This window comes from Protopterus annectens, chromosome 13.part0 (assembly GCF_019279795.1).
Source record: "Protopterus annectens isolate FY-2018-M chromosome 13.part0, PAN1.0, whole genome shotgun sequence".
NCBI classification, from domain to species: domain Eukaryota; kingdom Metazoa; phylum Chordata; order Ceratodontiformes; family Protopteridae; genus Protopterus; species Protopterus annectens.
Window position 1 is genome coordinate 976,850,643 of NC_056747.1, and position 14,921 is coordinate 976,865,563.

Below are 14,921 nucleotides of genomic sequence, written 5' to 3' on the forward strand. Positions count from 1 at the left end.
TCCATTTCACCTCCAACCAGTCCCAAGAACTTATATTCTTACCCTTATCCAAAAACTAAAGCCATCCTCTCTTTCAGCGGACCAACTACCCACTGAATATGTACAAAAGGCAGTCAAAACCATCGCCTATCCCATTTCCATCCTGATCAATAGAACCATCATTAAAGAACATATCCCTAGTATCTGGAAAATCTCCCATATTATCCGACGACATAAAGGGGGAAGCTCTACAGAATTTTCCAACTACCGTCCCATCGCCCTATTATCTCCTTTGGCTAAGATCATGGAAAAATGTATCCACAGGCAAATGCTTGACCACCTAATAAAAAATAATTTACTCTCCAGCTGTCAACATGATTTCAGACCTTCCCACAGCACTACTACTGCCCTCCTTTCCTTTACTGACTGGATTAACAAAAAGCATAACCACAATATGCTTTCCTCTGCATTGTTTATTGATCTGTCCAATGCATTTGATATGGTAAACCACCAGATACTTATAAATATCTTTAAATCCCTGTCACTAGATGAACTTGCTATAAAATGGTTCATGTCCTACTTAGGCAACAGGCTGTGCTTTGGCACAATATTCTGTCTACTACCCACCTGCCTGTTAACCTTGGTGTCCTCAAGAGTCCATATTAGGACCCTTACTTTTTTCGATGTTTATCAATGACCTTCACCTAGCAATTCCCCAAGCTACATGCATCCAATATGCAGACAATTCTACCCTCATATGGTCATCCACATCCAAATCTGAACTTTACTCCCTTACCCAAAAGGTGTTCAACACAGTTGAACAATGGTTTACACAGCGCTGCCTCCTACTGAACCCTAAAAAAACAAACTTCTCCTTTTTACTCCTACTCGTAGGTCCTCTCCTATTGATTTTACAGTTATATCCATTAATGGTACCCTCATATCTGCTGAACCAACAACCAAACTACTAGGTATCACCATAGACAACGACCTCAACTTTGACACCCAAATCAATGTAGGTAGGTAGGTCTTTTGGCTTTTCCCAGTTAGGGCTCGCCACAGCGGAACTCCGGTCCGCTAATTATTGGCAGTTGATTTTTACGTGCTGGCTTGCCGGGCCTAATGCACAACCTTCAACAAAGGAACGCCCATTCATGCATGTCGACATACATTAACAGAAAACTAGGCTCTCTCTATAGGATCAAGCCCTTCCTTTCTTCTACAACTAGAATAACTATTGCTCACACTCATCTAATCTCTACACTCTACGTCTCACCCATATATACAAATCGATCTAAAAACAGCCTCAATAAGTTGGAACATTCTTACAACAACATAGCCAGATTTGCTACAGGAAACCCATTCAGAACCCACCCCTGCCATAATCTAAAGCAGCTAGGATGGCTTGAACTTCAAAATCAGCTTAAATTCCACCAACTGACCATTGCCCATAAAACCCTCTACCAACCTGCCAATACTCCTATACTGTCTAATCTCATCATTCCCTATACCAATCTGAAGATCCTACGGTCATCTCACAAACTTCTTGTAGATATTTCTAAATCAAACAACAAGGCTGGGGACTTGCTCTTCTCTAATACTGTTAGAAAATACTGGAACCTACTTCCTAGTGAACTTTTCTCACTACCCTCTATATCACTTTTCAAAAGAAAACTATAAATCTTCCTTAAAACACACTGGTTGTGCCCCTGTACTAAGCCTGACTAAGAAACTAGCTCTCCTAATCTCGCTTCTGCCTATCATCTTCTTCTCATTAATCAAAATCTACTTTCCTTAATTTACAACATAACCTTGTTCTACTATATACTTTTAATTGCATCCTCTGGAAGCATTATTATAACAACCTCTTATTACTAACACATTTATATTTATATTTACTTAATTATGCTATAACCTGCATTATTCTTACATTATGTATTAACCTGTTTATTGTATTGTATTGTACCTGCAATTCTTTTGCACGATGTTATGAATGTCTGCCCTCTTTAATTATCTCTATACTGTAACACACTTTGTACATATGAACTTTTGTATATTCGATTTTGTTTTGAATATGAGATGTTATGTTTTTGTTCCATGAAGCTTATCTCCCCGGACCTCTACTGAAAATGGACATGTATCCAGTTAGACTAGCCCAGTCAACAATTGTAAAATAAATAATAAAATAAATAAATAAATAATAACAGGAGATTTTAACTGTGATTTAAGAGGCAAAAAGAAAGGAAGGGATATAAGAAAAAAATGTTGAAGTTATGAAATTTGGCAAATTTGTTACATGGAACAGGAAGTTCTGGATAAATATAAGAGGTGTTCTTAAATCAGATATTGATTATTTTATAATATATGAGAATAAGGATAGTAGAAGGGGAAGCAGTTGTAACAGGATTTACAGACCATTTAGCAGCATGGATGGAAATAAATGAAAATAAAGAACATATAAAGACAGGAAAAGGAATCAACAGAATAAATGAGAAAGAATGGAATAAAAAGGGAAATGAACAAACATCATAAAATTATGGAGGGATCTTTCTACTACTATGAAACCTTTTTATGTTAATTGGTCAGAATGGTGAATTACATTTAAAATAAATATAAGAAAAGTTGTTTTTTAAATGGTAGAGGGAAATCAGAAGGATACGTAAATATATAGAAATGCTTTCAAAATTCTAGAAAAGAATGAGAGAGTATTATGATAAAGAAAAAGTTATACAAAAGAAATTGTTAAACTATTAAGAATTTGTTATATGAATAGATATTTATTGCAAGGAAAAAAGGAAGTGGCGGCATACTTGAGTAAAATTGTGAAAGAAGATAGTAGTGTAATGATAGCAATAAAAAATAAGAAAGGAACGATAGTAAGAAATCAAACACAGAGTATGGAAACTATAGTTCATTATTTGGAAGAATTGTTTAAAGAAAAAAGAATGTAATAAAATATGGAAAGTAAAAAAAAAATCAGATCAAGTAAATAAAGAATTTGAGAAAGAGATTAGATAAAGTCCTAAGACAAGTATATATAGATTCAGTAGCAGGTCCAGATGGAACAGGATATGAAATGTATTTAATGGAATGGCAAAAGGAATATTTATAGCATGTTTAAATGAATGGTTAAATTAATGTTTTTGTTGTAAGGAATCATGGAGTAGAATATTAAAATTTATTTGGAAAAAGGGATAAAAAGATGATATAAAGAACTGGAGACCAATAGTATTAAATAATACAGATTATATACTTTATGAAGACAATTCAACAAAGACTGAAAAATAAGATGGACAGTATAATGGAAGAAAATGTATATGGTATGAAAGGGATGTTAGAAATTGGTATTGAAAGCAAGAGAAATTGTGAATGATACCTTAAATAGAAAACATGATGTAAAGTACTTATCAAGTACGTATTTGATTCCAAGAATATATGAAAAATAATTATTAGAAATTATTCTTACCTTCATATGAGGATCTAGATTAAATCCTTTCAAGAGAGGAGTATTATATATGAACAAAGATGGAGGATTGGAACTATTAAATCCAGTAGTATTTGCAGCTTCATTTAATTTGTGTAAAGTGTTAAGATAGATAAATACAAAAATAAGAGAGAGAAACTAGTAGTAAGACTGTTTGCATAAATATGAACATTTTTGGAAAACAATAAAAATAAATAAGAAAATAATGTATTAATGAAGAAATAGAAAATTATGAAGAAAAAATAAACATTTGAAAGATAAAGACTTGATCAAATAGAAGAAGATTGAAAACATAGTATAGGAATATAATAGTACAATATTATTGTACTAACCTGTGGGAAGATTTATCTGAAGGAAAGATTATGGATATAAAAAAAGAAATAAGTGGTGTAGTAAATTAGAATGTCAGGAATTTCTGTGGAGACTGAGAATAAAGAAATTACCAGTAAAGGCAAATTTGCTTTCTGAAAAGAAAAGCGAGAGCATACATTTGTATTGTGGTGAAGAAGAAACTACAGAAATTGTTTTTTAAATGTAAATAGTACATACATTATGGGGAGAATTATGTGAAGAATTGTTTTTTGGAAAATTAAAAATAGCAATAGAAATATGGATGTGATTGAATATAGATATTATAAGAACAGAAACAAAGAAAATAAAATAAGAATGGGCAAAGTTTTTTATGTAACATGGGTAATCTGGAATGAGAGATTAAATTAAATTATATTCAATGGAAAATAGATATCAGTGATATTAAGAGAAATCTGATGGTGGTTATGGAAAAAGCAGTGGGGGTCTAGTTCAAGGAAAAGTGTATTAAGATGAAAAATTGAATATATAAGGAAGAAATTAATTAAATGTTTGAGTAAAAGTTTGTAAATCTGTAAATATGTATACAACTGTGTAAAAATGTAAATAATTTGTGATTTAAATAGCATGTCGGACACCTACTATTTTTCATAGGTGCCATGGGATCTTTTACAGCCACCTGAGTGACCACAAACTCAAGCAGATGAGATCTCAGTTTAACATGTCATCCAGAGGATGACATCTTGTATCACACTTTAACATCTTGTACATTGTACTATAATTGTGAAGTTGTAAAAACCCATTCCTAGAGTTGCAAATCTGCAGTTTGTAGTATGAAAAGTGCAACCTGTGACAAGTTCACAAAAAAAAACTGAGGCATGTTCACACCATTTAGTACCCTTGTTCAATATGTATAAACAAAGCTGTGTCTCTTAACCTCCCATAATACTCTTAGACTCTATCCCATTTGCAATGTTTAGCCACTGCCATATGTTGCATGAAGTATTAACCTTGCCCCAGTAGCTCTTAAGTCCTTCCGCACTTATGTAGTTCTAAAAAAAGAAAAAGAGGTAGTGACTGGCATGTCCCTTATTGAAACCTGCATTAACAATCAGGGACAGGATTTGCAGTGGGAATGTGGACATTTCCTTATGGTTGTCAATGTAAGTCTGCATGTAATACCAGTCTCTTAAGCCTTTCTTGTAGTTACTAACATTTTGTTTTGTCCCCTTCATTGCCAGATGGAAGTGACAAGCGAGCTACTGTCCGAAGGTGAAGGACTAGTCACAGATGCTGAATTTGAAGGGGATGGAGACTATGAAGAAGATATTTATGCAAAATGGTGGCAGGAGCCAAAATCTAAAGGAGATGAAGGGGAAGATTAATTTATTGTTAGAAGTCAAAGTGGTACCTCAGTGCCCAAGATACAACACTTTCTGGTGTGGAACTGTGAAACAAAGAGCAGATAATTTGTTTTGCAAAGCAAGTGACTGTAGAGGAAACAGCCCTTGGCAGAGTCTATGAAATAGTAGATGAAGCATCAGGTCTGCTCTAGCCATAAGAATCAATAATGAAAGTATTTATATATATTTGTTATTTTTATTTTTTACAATGACTTATCTAAAGAGTCCTGGTATTGTCAGCAATGTAAGTGTCAAAGCACTCCCTGTTAACTTACTGAAAGAAGATTGCCATAATTTTTGGCATGAGGAATTAGAATCATCTTTGTATGATGTACCTTTGGGCTTCCATTATCATTTGAGAAGTCAGAATAACCAGGGGGCAGCATTGCGCATTATAGTAGCCAAGGCTTCTACCATTGGTTTCTGTTGCAAAAAATAAATAAATAATCCTGTAGTATCTGCCATCTGGCATAACATCTGGGGAGACTTATGGTGGTTCTCACCCGTAGTGCTCAGCATGGTAGAGATCTGACTAACTCATCAAACAGAAGTCAGTATTTTTAAAGTGATTTTCATTGTACTAATTGAGAATTGCTAATCTGTCAGCTGAATCACAAGCCAAAGAGGGTCAGATTATTTTATATAATGTCAAATGTGGGTATCAGCTATTGTGTCACTTTGGAGTAGATCACCTTTCCCTTACAAACCAGTTATGCATCTTTATCCCTGTAGTTTGTGGTATGGTTATAGCTCAGACTTAACACATGTTGCCTGTTCAAAGATAGGTTGTAGATTGATTATTGTTCAAGTAAAGTATACTCGAAAGTTCAAGATTGTACATTTTGGGCAGATAAAGTGTAATTTGACATTTCAGAGTTTTACATTATTATTTAAGTAAGGTGTAATTTAAAGGTTTATTACTGTGAAGGAGAAAATATTCCTCATGTCTTTTACCAGTAACCATGTAACACTAAGAATCACTTCAGGTATTGAGTTTTCATTAACCTTATAAACACCTGCTCACTATATTCTCATTTTGTTGTGGTTTATCCCTTGTTCACTGAAGAACCTTCACTCTGCTCAATCTGACCTATCATAAGCTACGCCAACCCAGTTCATTGCCATTCCCTCTGTCCACCTGCCCTATAACCCTGCCATCCCACTGTTCTGGCTGGCTGAAAGATAAACCCAAGTATAGCACTCAAGGGCAAAGCTACCACTGGGAGTAAAGTCTTGCACTAACTGAGATGCTATGTAAATGGATGTGGGTATGATCAGGGTGGGATGTACATTGAATCTGCTAGGTCAGCAGGTGTGACCGGGACAGTGAGGGCACCTCTTCATTTTTCTCCTTCAGCTTGCTCTGTTACATACCCACTCCTGTGGTAGTGAAGATGAACCTCCCAGTTTGCACAAGGGGTTGCTAACTACACTAGCTGTACACCCCACTAGACAGAGCAGTTTTCACCTAAGTTTCTTTCAAAATCGTGGTCACTGGCATATCAAGATAAAATACAGTTGCTACACTGATTAGCAGATGTGTCTAATTGTATCTAAATAATGCAGATAATGGCAGCCTTGTGTTCTGTCTCTAAAAGAAGGCAACTGAATAAAGTTTGGAAGTTGTTGTCATTGAGTTTATACAAGTGTAATTTATAATAAAAAAATGGTAGCCTGCCTATAAATGTGTATCTTTAATGTGTACTGTCTTTTCAAAACTGGTGGGACAAATTTCCTTTTAGTAATGTGAAGCTATAGCAGCCTTCTGACATGTGAATCTTTGGAAAATGCTAAAACCTCTCTGTAATTTTTACTTAGTCCCAGTTAATGTTTGAAAAACTTTTAGTGATAACAGAACACCACTGTTGCCTTAGTGATGATGTGTGATTAAAATAACCCCTTTTGGAGTTTTGTCTTTCTTCATTGCTAGTTAGAGTATGTTTATTCATTTACTTTGTTCATGTCTTGGGCATTGAATATAAACTTTAATACAGCGGTATAGATGAAGGCTGTTTAGAGTGCTAGTGTTACAGAAGGCCGTTTTCAAACTACAACTCCACTCCCGTTGGAATTTCCCTTCCTCTAGCTCCATCTTATTTCCAAGGAGCCTGTGTTCTATGGAGGTGATCAGGAATTAGACATGGCATATACTGTAATTAAATTTCATGTAAGGGGACAATGCAACACCCTAACCTCCATGAACTTATATTGTGGAGGTAGTTTGCTGTTTACCAGTAGCAGTATTTGCTGTTTTAGTTGGGCACTGCTTCTGTTTCAGCAGTCTTTGTTGTACAGTTTATAGTCCACTGTAATGTATCAATATACTGAATTTTATGAGTTTGTGATTCACTTGCTATGTAGCATTATTCTTAGCTCTCTCATAATACATCTGTTTGTATGTGAATCAAGTTAGCTAAGGACTTTTTCAAAGGCAGAAAGTAATATCTGGAACACATCTTAAAACACTGTATGATACTGCAGAAGCAATTTTATCAATAGAAAGTGGAACACCAACTCCAGTTCTGTAGTTGTATTACTGCCCCTTCATGATAAGCATGTTTTCTAATGTTTTAAACTAAATTTTGAGTTTGTTAAGGTCACTAATTTTTCACAGTTAGCTGCTCTCAGTTCCCCAACTATTTCTTTCTCTTGTTCAGTCTTTTAAACATCCCTGTTGAACAATGATGTTCTTCGTGTTTCACTATTGCAGTCATTACATTTGGTTAATCTGCTGGCAGGTTGCCCTCCGTCGGCCTGATTAACAAAGTCTTGGGTCCTGCATCAGTTGCTGTCCCTTCTTCCATGATGTTAGGTCGTCAGGGATATAAAACATGCAACCGACGCCGTTACATCAGTCTTTCTTGCTGCGCGGTGCCTGAAGCAGAAGCAGTTCACAAGTGCCTGTCGGCTGACTCCTGAAATTTTAATTTTCGAGTTTCAGAACCGAAGTATTCAACTAAAAGCTAAGTACCCCGTTGGGGAAACTTTTTCTTGCTCCTTACCGATGTCACTAAAAGTTAATAATTGCATTACTTGTGGGAAGCAAATACTACCTCATAAGGATTTTCATTTGTACTGTATTCCTTGCCTAGGCCCTGACCACGCCGTACCTTGCTGTCGGTTTTGTGCTTTATTTAATCAGTGCACTATCCATCGTCGGTACATTTTTGCATATAAATATTTCGGTTCTCGGTTTAATTATCCAGAAATGATGTCGGTTAGCCATCCGACTACCGGAATATCGGAAAAATGCAAAGAAAAAGACAGAGACAGGCCATTGAGGTCCAAAACTGCCGATGACGCTTCTCCTAAGCTAGTCGCCAGTTTGCCGGTACTCAGTGAGGCACTTTTGCAGCCCCTGATACCTGCTACTTCTGATTCGCAGGCCTCTATTGAGACCCATTCAGTGTCTGGTATGCCGCGAGATGCTTCACATATGGAACCCGTGGATGTCTCTACCTTGGATGGGTCCAGAGCCACTGAGCAGGCACCGGCTTCTGAGGGTGTATTCAGACCTAATGACTTGCATATTAAACCGACTTCAACTTCAATACTAAGGCCTAAATCTCAATCTCTGTCTAAAAAACTGACGCCCAGGCCACATGTTCAGGCCCCTATGCCTAAAAAACAGATGATCAAAATGGCTGAAGATTTAATTACCCCCCCCCCCCCAAGAGGCCTAGGATTGAACTTGACTATGAATCTTCTAATGATCTGGATTTGTCCATACCTACTTACGAGGACTCTGATGCAGAGGATTCCATTCCCTCTGCTTCTCCATCTGAGGATTTCTCTTCTGGGGAAACTCTACATACCTTAAGGGAGCATTTCCACTGGGAAAGTCAGGATTTCTCTGAATCCAAAAAGAGGCTTAGGGATTTCCTCCTTCTTCCTCAGCATAGGCCTTTGGCTATACCTCCTGTACTAGACATTGTTGATGATGTGTTTTCGGAATCCAGTATGGCCTCTGATTCCTTACCTCCAGCCCCTAGCAATCCAGACAGGTACTACAGGGTTCCTGAGTCCCACAAATTATTTTTCAAAAATCCTGTTGCGGACCCTGAAACCATTTCTCAGGGCCCCAAGGGCATTAAGGCTTCTACTGTTAAAAATCCTACCCCTTCTGATAGAGACTCCAGGGCGCTGGATAGATGGGGTAAAAAGGTTTATACTTCTGCAACTTTAGCAATCAGAGCTTTAAACTGTCAATTCCATATGCTAAAATATCAACAGCATATCATGGGACTGCTTAAACAGAAAATGATATTGATTTCTGACAGACCTCCCAACCGTCCCGAATTACTCGGTTTTTACCGAGTTTTGGGGTCCAATTGAAGGGGTGCCACGATTCCCGAGTGGCACCCCTTCATTTCCGATTTTTTTCATTTATTTTTTAAAATTTTCACGCTGTCGGCGCTGACGTCATCACGTGCGCGATGACGTCAGCGCCGTCAGGCTACCAGCCAGTCGGAATTGAGCTCAAGGAGCTCGCATCTTCATTTCTGGCTGTCGGTTGGAAAGGAATTAACCGCGAAGTTCAAGCAACGTCGTGGATGGCAGCAACATCAGGCCAGGATGGAAGCTAACTGAAGCAAATGTGGACAACATGGATAGCGGTGCACGTGCAACTCAAGTCAATATGTTTTTAAGCTTAACGAATGGCATCGCAGTTTTCAACGAATGGCATACAGCCTGGCAATGCAGCTTCACTGTGTAAGTTTTATTTTACTTAATGGCAGCATTCAGGGGGTGTGTGAGTAGCCTATGTTATTTACTTAACGGCACAGCCCCAGCACAGCTTCACTGTTATTTTTATTTTATTGGTAGGGCTGCTAGGGCAGCTTCTATTTTTCTGAAAGAGCAGCTGTGTGTGTAAGTCAGTATATTTTAAACTTAATGGCATCGCAGCTTCACCATGTAACTTACTTTTAGTGGTATAACTTCACTGTTAGCTTTATTTTATTGGCAGCTTTTATTTTACTTAATGGCAGCTGTGTGTCTGAAAGCGGTGTGTATTATTTACATAACGACTTTACGAATGGCATGCAGGCCTAGCAGCTTCACTGTGTAACTTTTATTGTACTTGACTGCAGCTTTTTTTTGTGGGGGGTGAGTTTTCAGACTGTTATTTACTCAATGGCACGAACCCAGCACAGGTTCACTGTTTCTTCTTTTATTTTATTGGAAGGTTTTATTTATCTTAACAGCAGCTATGTGTATGACAGTGAGGTTTTATAGTGTTATTTATTTACATAATGGCACCTTACAATGAATGGCATGCATTGCAGACCTAGCAGCTTCACTGTGTAACTTTTATTTCACTTAATGGCAGCTTTCAACAAACGGCATGCAGGCATCACAGCTTCAATGTGTAATGTTTATTTTACTTAACAGCAGCATTCATGGGGGGTGTGGGCTTTCAGCCTGTGTTATTTACTTAACGGCACAGCACAGCTTCACTGTTACTTTTATTTTACTGGCAGGGTAGCTTTTATTTTACTTAGAACAGCAGCTGTATGTGTAAGTCAGTATATTTTTACACTTAATGGCATTGCAGCTTCACTGTTGCTTCTATGTTAAATTGTGTGTGTGTAAGTCTGTATATTTTGTTTACTTAATGGCAGAACAGCTTTGCTGTGTTTGAAGTGGCATGTTAGAAGTTGGAGCATGGATCAGAAGGGGGAAAACAATTCTTACTTCAATGCCATTTAAAGACATTATTATAAAAGTACTCTTTACAGAAGCATTTGGAAATTTGATATCTAATAAAACATTTTAAATATATGGCTACTTTATTGAAACATTGCAGCTTTTCCCCAGTATGAGCAAGTTAATGAAGAGAGAGAGACAGAGAGATAGTTGTCTTGGTCTTGTATCCAGGTTGCTCAGACTTTCATGCTGGTTGTGATAAGTAATTAAACAGCTGAAGTTTCCTCAGCCTTTATTTTTTCCATGCACATCAATGTTTTCCTAGCATATAACGTTTCTACATATCCAATGCATATAAGTTTAAAAAATGTATATTAAGGAAGTACTTATTTTAATTGGCATAAATACGAATACTCTTCTTGTTTATAGCATGAGGATATTTAAAAATTGTATTCCACCAAGTTCAGTACTCTCATGTGTATAGTTTAGTGGTTTAGAAACAACTGCAATTATGACCAAATCAGTGTGCAACTATAAACACTTGCACCCCCCCCCCCCACCAAAAAAAAAAGTTTGTTGTCTGGAATATGTGCCCTGGATACTCAAAAATGTGTGTGTGTGGAAGTAGACTTTTTATGATGGAAATGTTCTGAATTGGGCAGTTTTTTAATACTGGTTCATGCATTTTGTTTCATTGCCTACTGAAAAAATGTTCAAATTTAAAATGTGCTCTAACAAGTGTGCTGTATTATACAAGGAATATAATTTACTAAAGCCATGTATGTTTTGTGTGCAAGGGGCCAGTGATTTGAAAACAACCCAAAAGGTAATCTTTATCCACCACTGGCCAGATGTATTTTCTTTGGATGTGGTGCATGTTTCAATGCTATTTTAATGAATGTGAGTTTCAAGGGTAGAGAAGTTTTAATGCCAAATCTATTTTCATTGTGAGACAGTTTAACAGGTGTCTATTGGTGTTTGTCCATTGTGCTGTAAAGTGTAAAAATTAAAACCCAAATAATCAATCATTGTAGAAGTAAAGCAGTATGCACACTAGTGTTTATGGTAAATGGGGCAAAATAGCCAGGTAAAGGGACATTGGGAATGGCTGCAGGGTGACTCTGGTGCCATATTTTGTTTGCCTGTTCTTCAATTTGCACGAAAGTTGGTATCCCACAATTCCACTGGAGTGGGCGGGGTTACATAATTATGTATGCAAATTTTATGTTAAACAGCGTACCGATTTGTACCTATTTTTCATGGGCCTTGTCCAGATTTTTGATGTTTCAAGGTTGAGAGGTATGATTTCTGACTGTGTGGATAATAAAGATTTACAGGATTTATTGCATTCAGCTGAACAAGTTGGCAAACATACTTTTCAATGTGGTTTTGATTCTTTAGATGCCTCTTGCAGGCATGCTGTTACTGGGTCTGTGCTTAGAAGGCATGCTTGGCTTAAGGAGCAATCTCTGCCTGACCATGTTAAAGCAAAACTTTTGGATGCTCCTTTACAGCAGGACCACCTGTTTGGCAATAAGGCTGAAGAAGTTCTAAAAAAGATGGAAGATAAAGCTAAATCTATGCAAACTGCGAAAGATTTCTTACAAGTACAACCTCCTAGATTTAGTAGGCACTGGCCTACTAAGAACTGGTCCTTTCCAGCTCCTTCCAGAGCCACTCCAGCCAAACCCAGACATTCCAAAAGCACCAAGTTTCAGTCCCAAGGGACTTTCAGAACTAAACAATGGGATGCTTCCACTTCCAAATATGGAAACAACAAGGCACCTCCCTATGGTAAACAGTCTCAATGACTTCCCTTTACAATTACCAAGCACTTACCTCTTAGCCACCCCTTTGGGGGGAAAACTGGCTCTTCATTCCAGAAACTGGCAACTTATAACCCAGGACAAATGGGTGTTAAATATAGTGTGAAAATGTCAAGTAGTATCCAAAAACACAGTAGTCACGAACAAACAGCTTTAATGAAGCTTTCGGGTCTACACCCTTCATCAGCACATAAAATCAACTTATACAAACCACATTTAAATAGAGGAACATTTGAAAATCTCATGAACAAGCCAGCCATTCAGATAAAGACCCAAATTAATTATGCAAATTATTTAAAAGCACATCATACATAAATTTCTTAAATACTCTATTGTACTTATAAAATACATATATAAAAATATATACATATACTTAAATCATCCATATTAAAATAAAATATAAGGAACATTAGAAAAATGATAAGACAAAACAATTCTCATAAATTCTCCCTTTGTCGCTTAACTAACACTGGTTTTATACTTACTGACCCATTTAGGCCCGGAGGTTTATCAGCCTGTAGACGTACTATCCATTCATATTCCTTCAATAACAGAATATTATCTAGATCACCACCCCTAATGCCCATTTGTACCGTACAGATGCACCTAAATTTAAATGCATGTGTTCGAAATTCATGTAAATGTCTGAATAATGCGTTTGTCTCAACCTTCCTTTTAATCTCAGACCTATGCTCTGTTATTCTATCTTTAAGCTTCCTAGATGTTTTCCCCACATAAAAAACATTACATAAAGTGCAGTTAGCAAGATGAACTAGCTTAGTGGTATTACAATCTGCTCGAGAAACAAATTTAAACCATTCACCTGTTATAGGGTGCTGGAAGCTACTACTACTATCATTGATATCAGAACAACAGACACAATTGTAACACTTAAAGGTCCCCATACTAGCTCGTATAGGGACGGATTCATTCAAAAAATCCTTATAACATAAAATTTGTTTAAACGTTTGACCATTGGATAATTTTGATGTCTCAACCAGACTTAAAAGATTTACTAGGTCCAGTTCCAAGATTTGCTTTTAGAAATGGTCAAACGTTTAAACAAATTTTATGTTATAAGGATTTTTTGATGTTCGAGTGTATTCACTATTGCAGTCCAGGTTACCCACCCACCATCCCCCTTATCTTTGCTGCACCTTATCTGTACTTCTCTATTCTATACAACCTATGTGGTGTATTTGCTTGTAGATGAAGGAAACGTGTTACTTAGTGCATGCATGCTTTATTAACATATTTTTAGCCTACCCTTTTGGGGGCACCTGACATCTGGGGCAAGACAAACTGAAGAAAATGGCGTCGGCTGCATCTTTTATACCCCTGGCACACTGATGCCAGGGAGGAGGTGACAGCAACCGACTCCGGACCTAGACTTTGAAATTCAGGCTGACTGTGGGTAGCCTGCCAGCAGGATAACCCAACTGTAATGACTGCAACAGTGAATACACTCGAACATCTACATTTATGGTAGGTACACAACTGTACTTTCTCTCTTTTCTATGTATCAGGGCTATTCAACCTGTCCCAGCAGAAGAAAGGGGACAAGGTTTTTATTCAAGACTTTTCCTGGTACCCAGAAAAGACAGCTCCTGGCATCCTATCCTGGACCTCTCTATTCTAAACACCTTTTTAGTAATCCCAAAATTCAAAATGCTAACACTTCAACAGCTGCTTTCTATGGTAGACAAAGATGCCTGGTTGGCAACCTTAGACTTAAAGGAAGCTTACCTGCACATTCCAATAAGGGAATCTTGCAGGAAATACCTATGCTTCAGGGAAGGCTTCATGCACTATCAGTTCTCTACACTTTCCTTTGGCTTATCTACTGCGCCCAGGGTATTCACAAAGTGTCTAGCTCCAGCCATTGCATTTTGCAGGCAGAGAAATATTCAGATATACCCATACTTGGATGATTGTCTGATTCAGGCAGAAAGTCAGGACTTGCTATTAAGACATCTGGCATTCGTAAAGAAACTTCTAACCTCACTGGGGTACACTATAAACAAAAATAAATCTCATCTAGTACTCTGCCAACAGATTGCATTCCTGGGAGCCTAGCTCCAGCCATTGCATTTTGCAGGCAGAGAAATATTCAGATATACCCATACTTGGATGATTGTCTGATTCAGGCAGAAAGTCAGGACTTGCTATTAAGACATCTGGCATTCGTAAAGAAACTTCTAACCTCACTGGGGTACACTATAAACAAAAATAAATCTCATCTAGTACTCTGCCAACAGATTGCATTCCTGG

The 14,921-nt window shown here is 37.3% G+C and overlaps 1 protein-coding gene across 1 annotated transcript in view; it reads left to right on the forward strand.

Annotated features, from left to right (window-relative positions):
- Positions 1-7,082, forward strand: part of P3H4 (prolyl 3-hydroxylase family member 4 (inactive)) — a 187,450-nt gene extending 180,368 nt beyond the window's left edge. The window contains exon 7 of the mRNA XM_044054798.1: positions 5,014-7,082. Coding sequence (XP_043910733.1) covers positions 5,014-5,157 — 144 coding nt within the window. The 3' untranslated portion in view covers positions 5,158-7,082. The remainder of the gene's footprint in view (positions 1-5,013) is intronic.
- Positions 7,083-14,921: the final 7,839 nt, after the last annotated feature.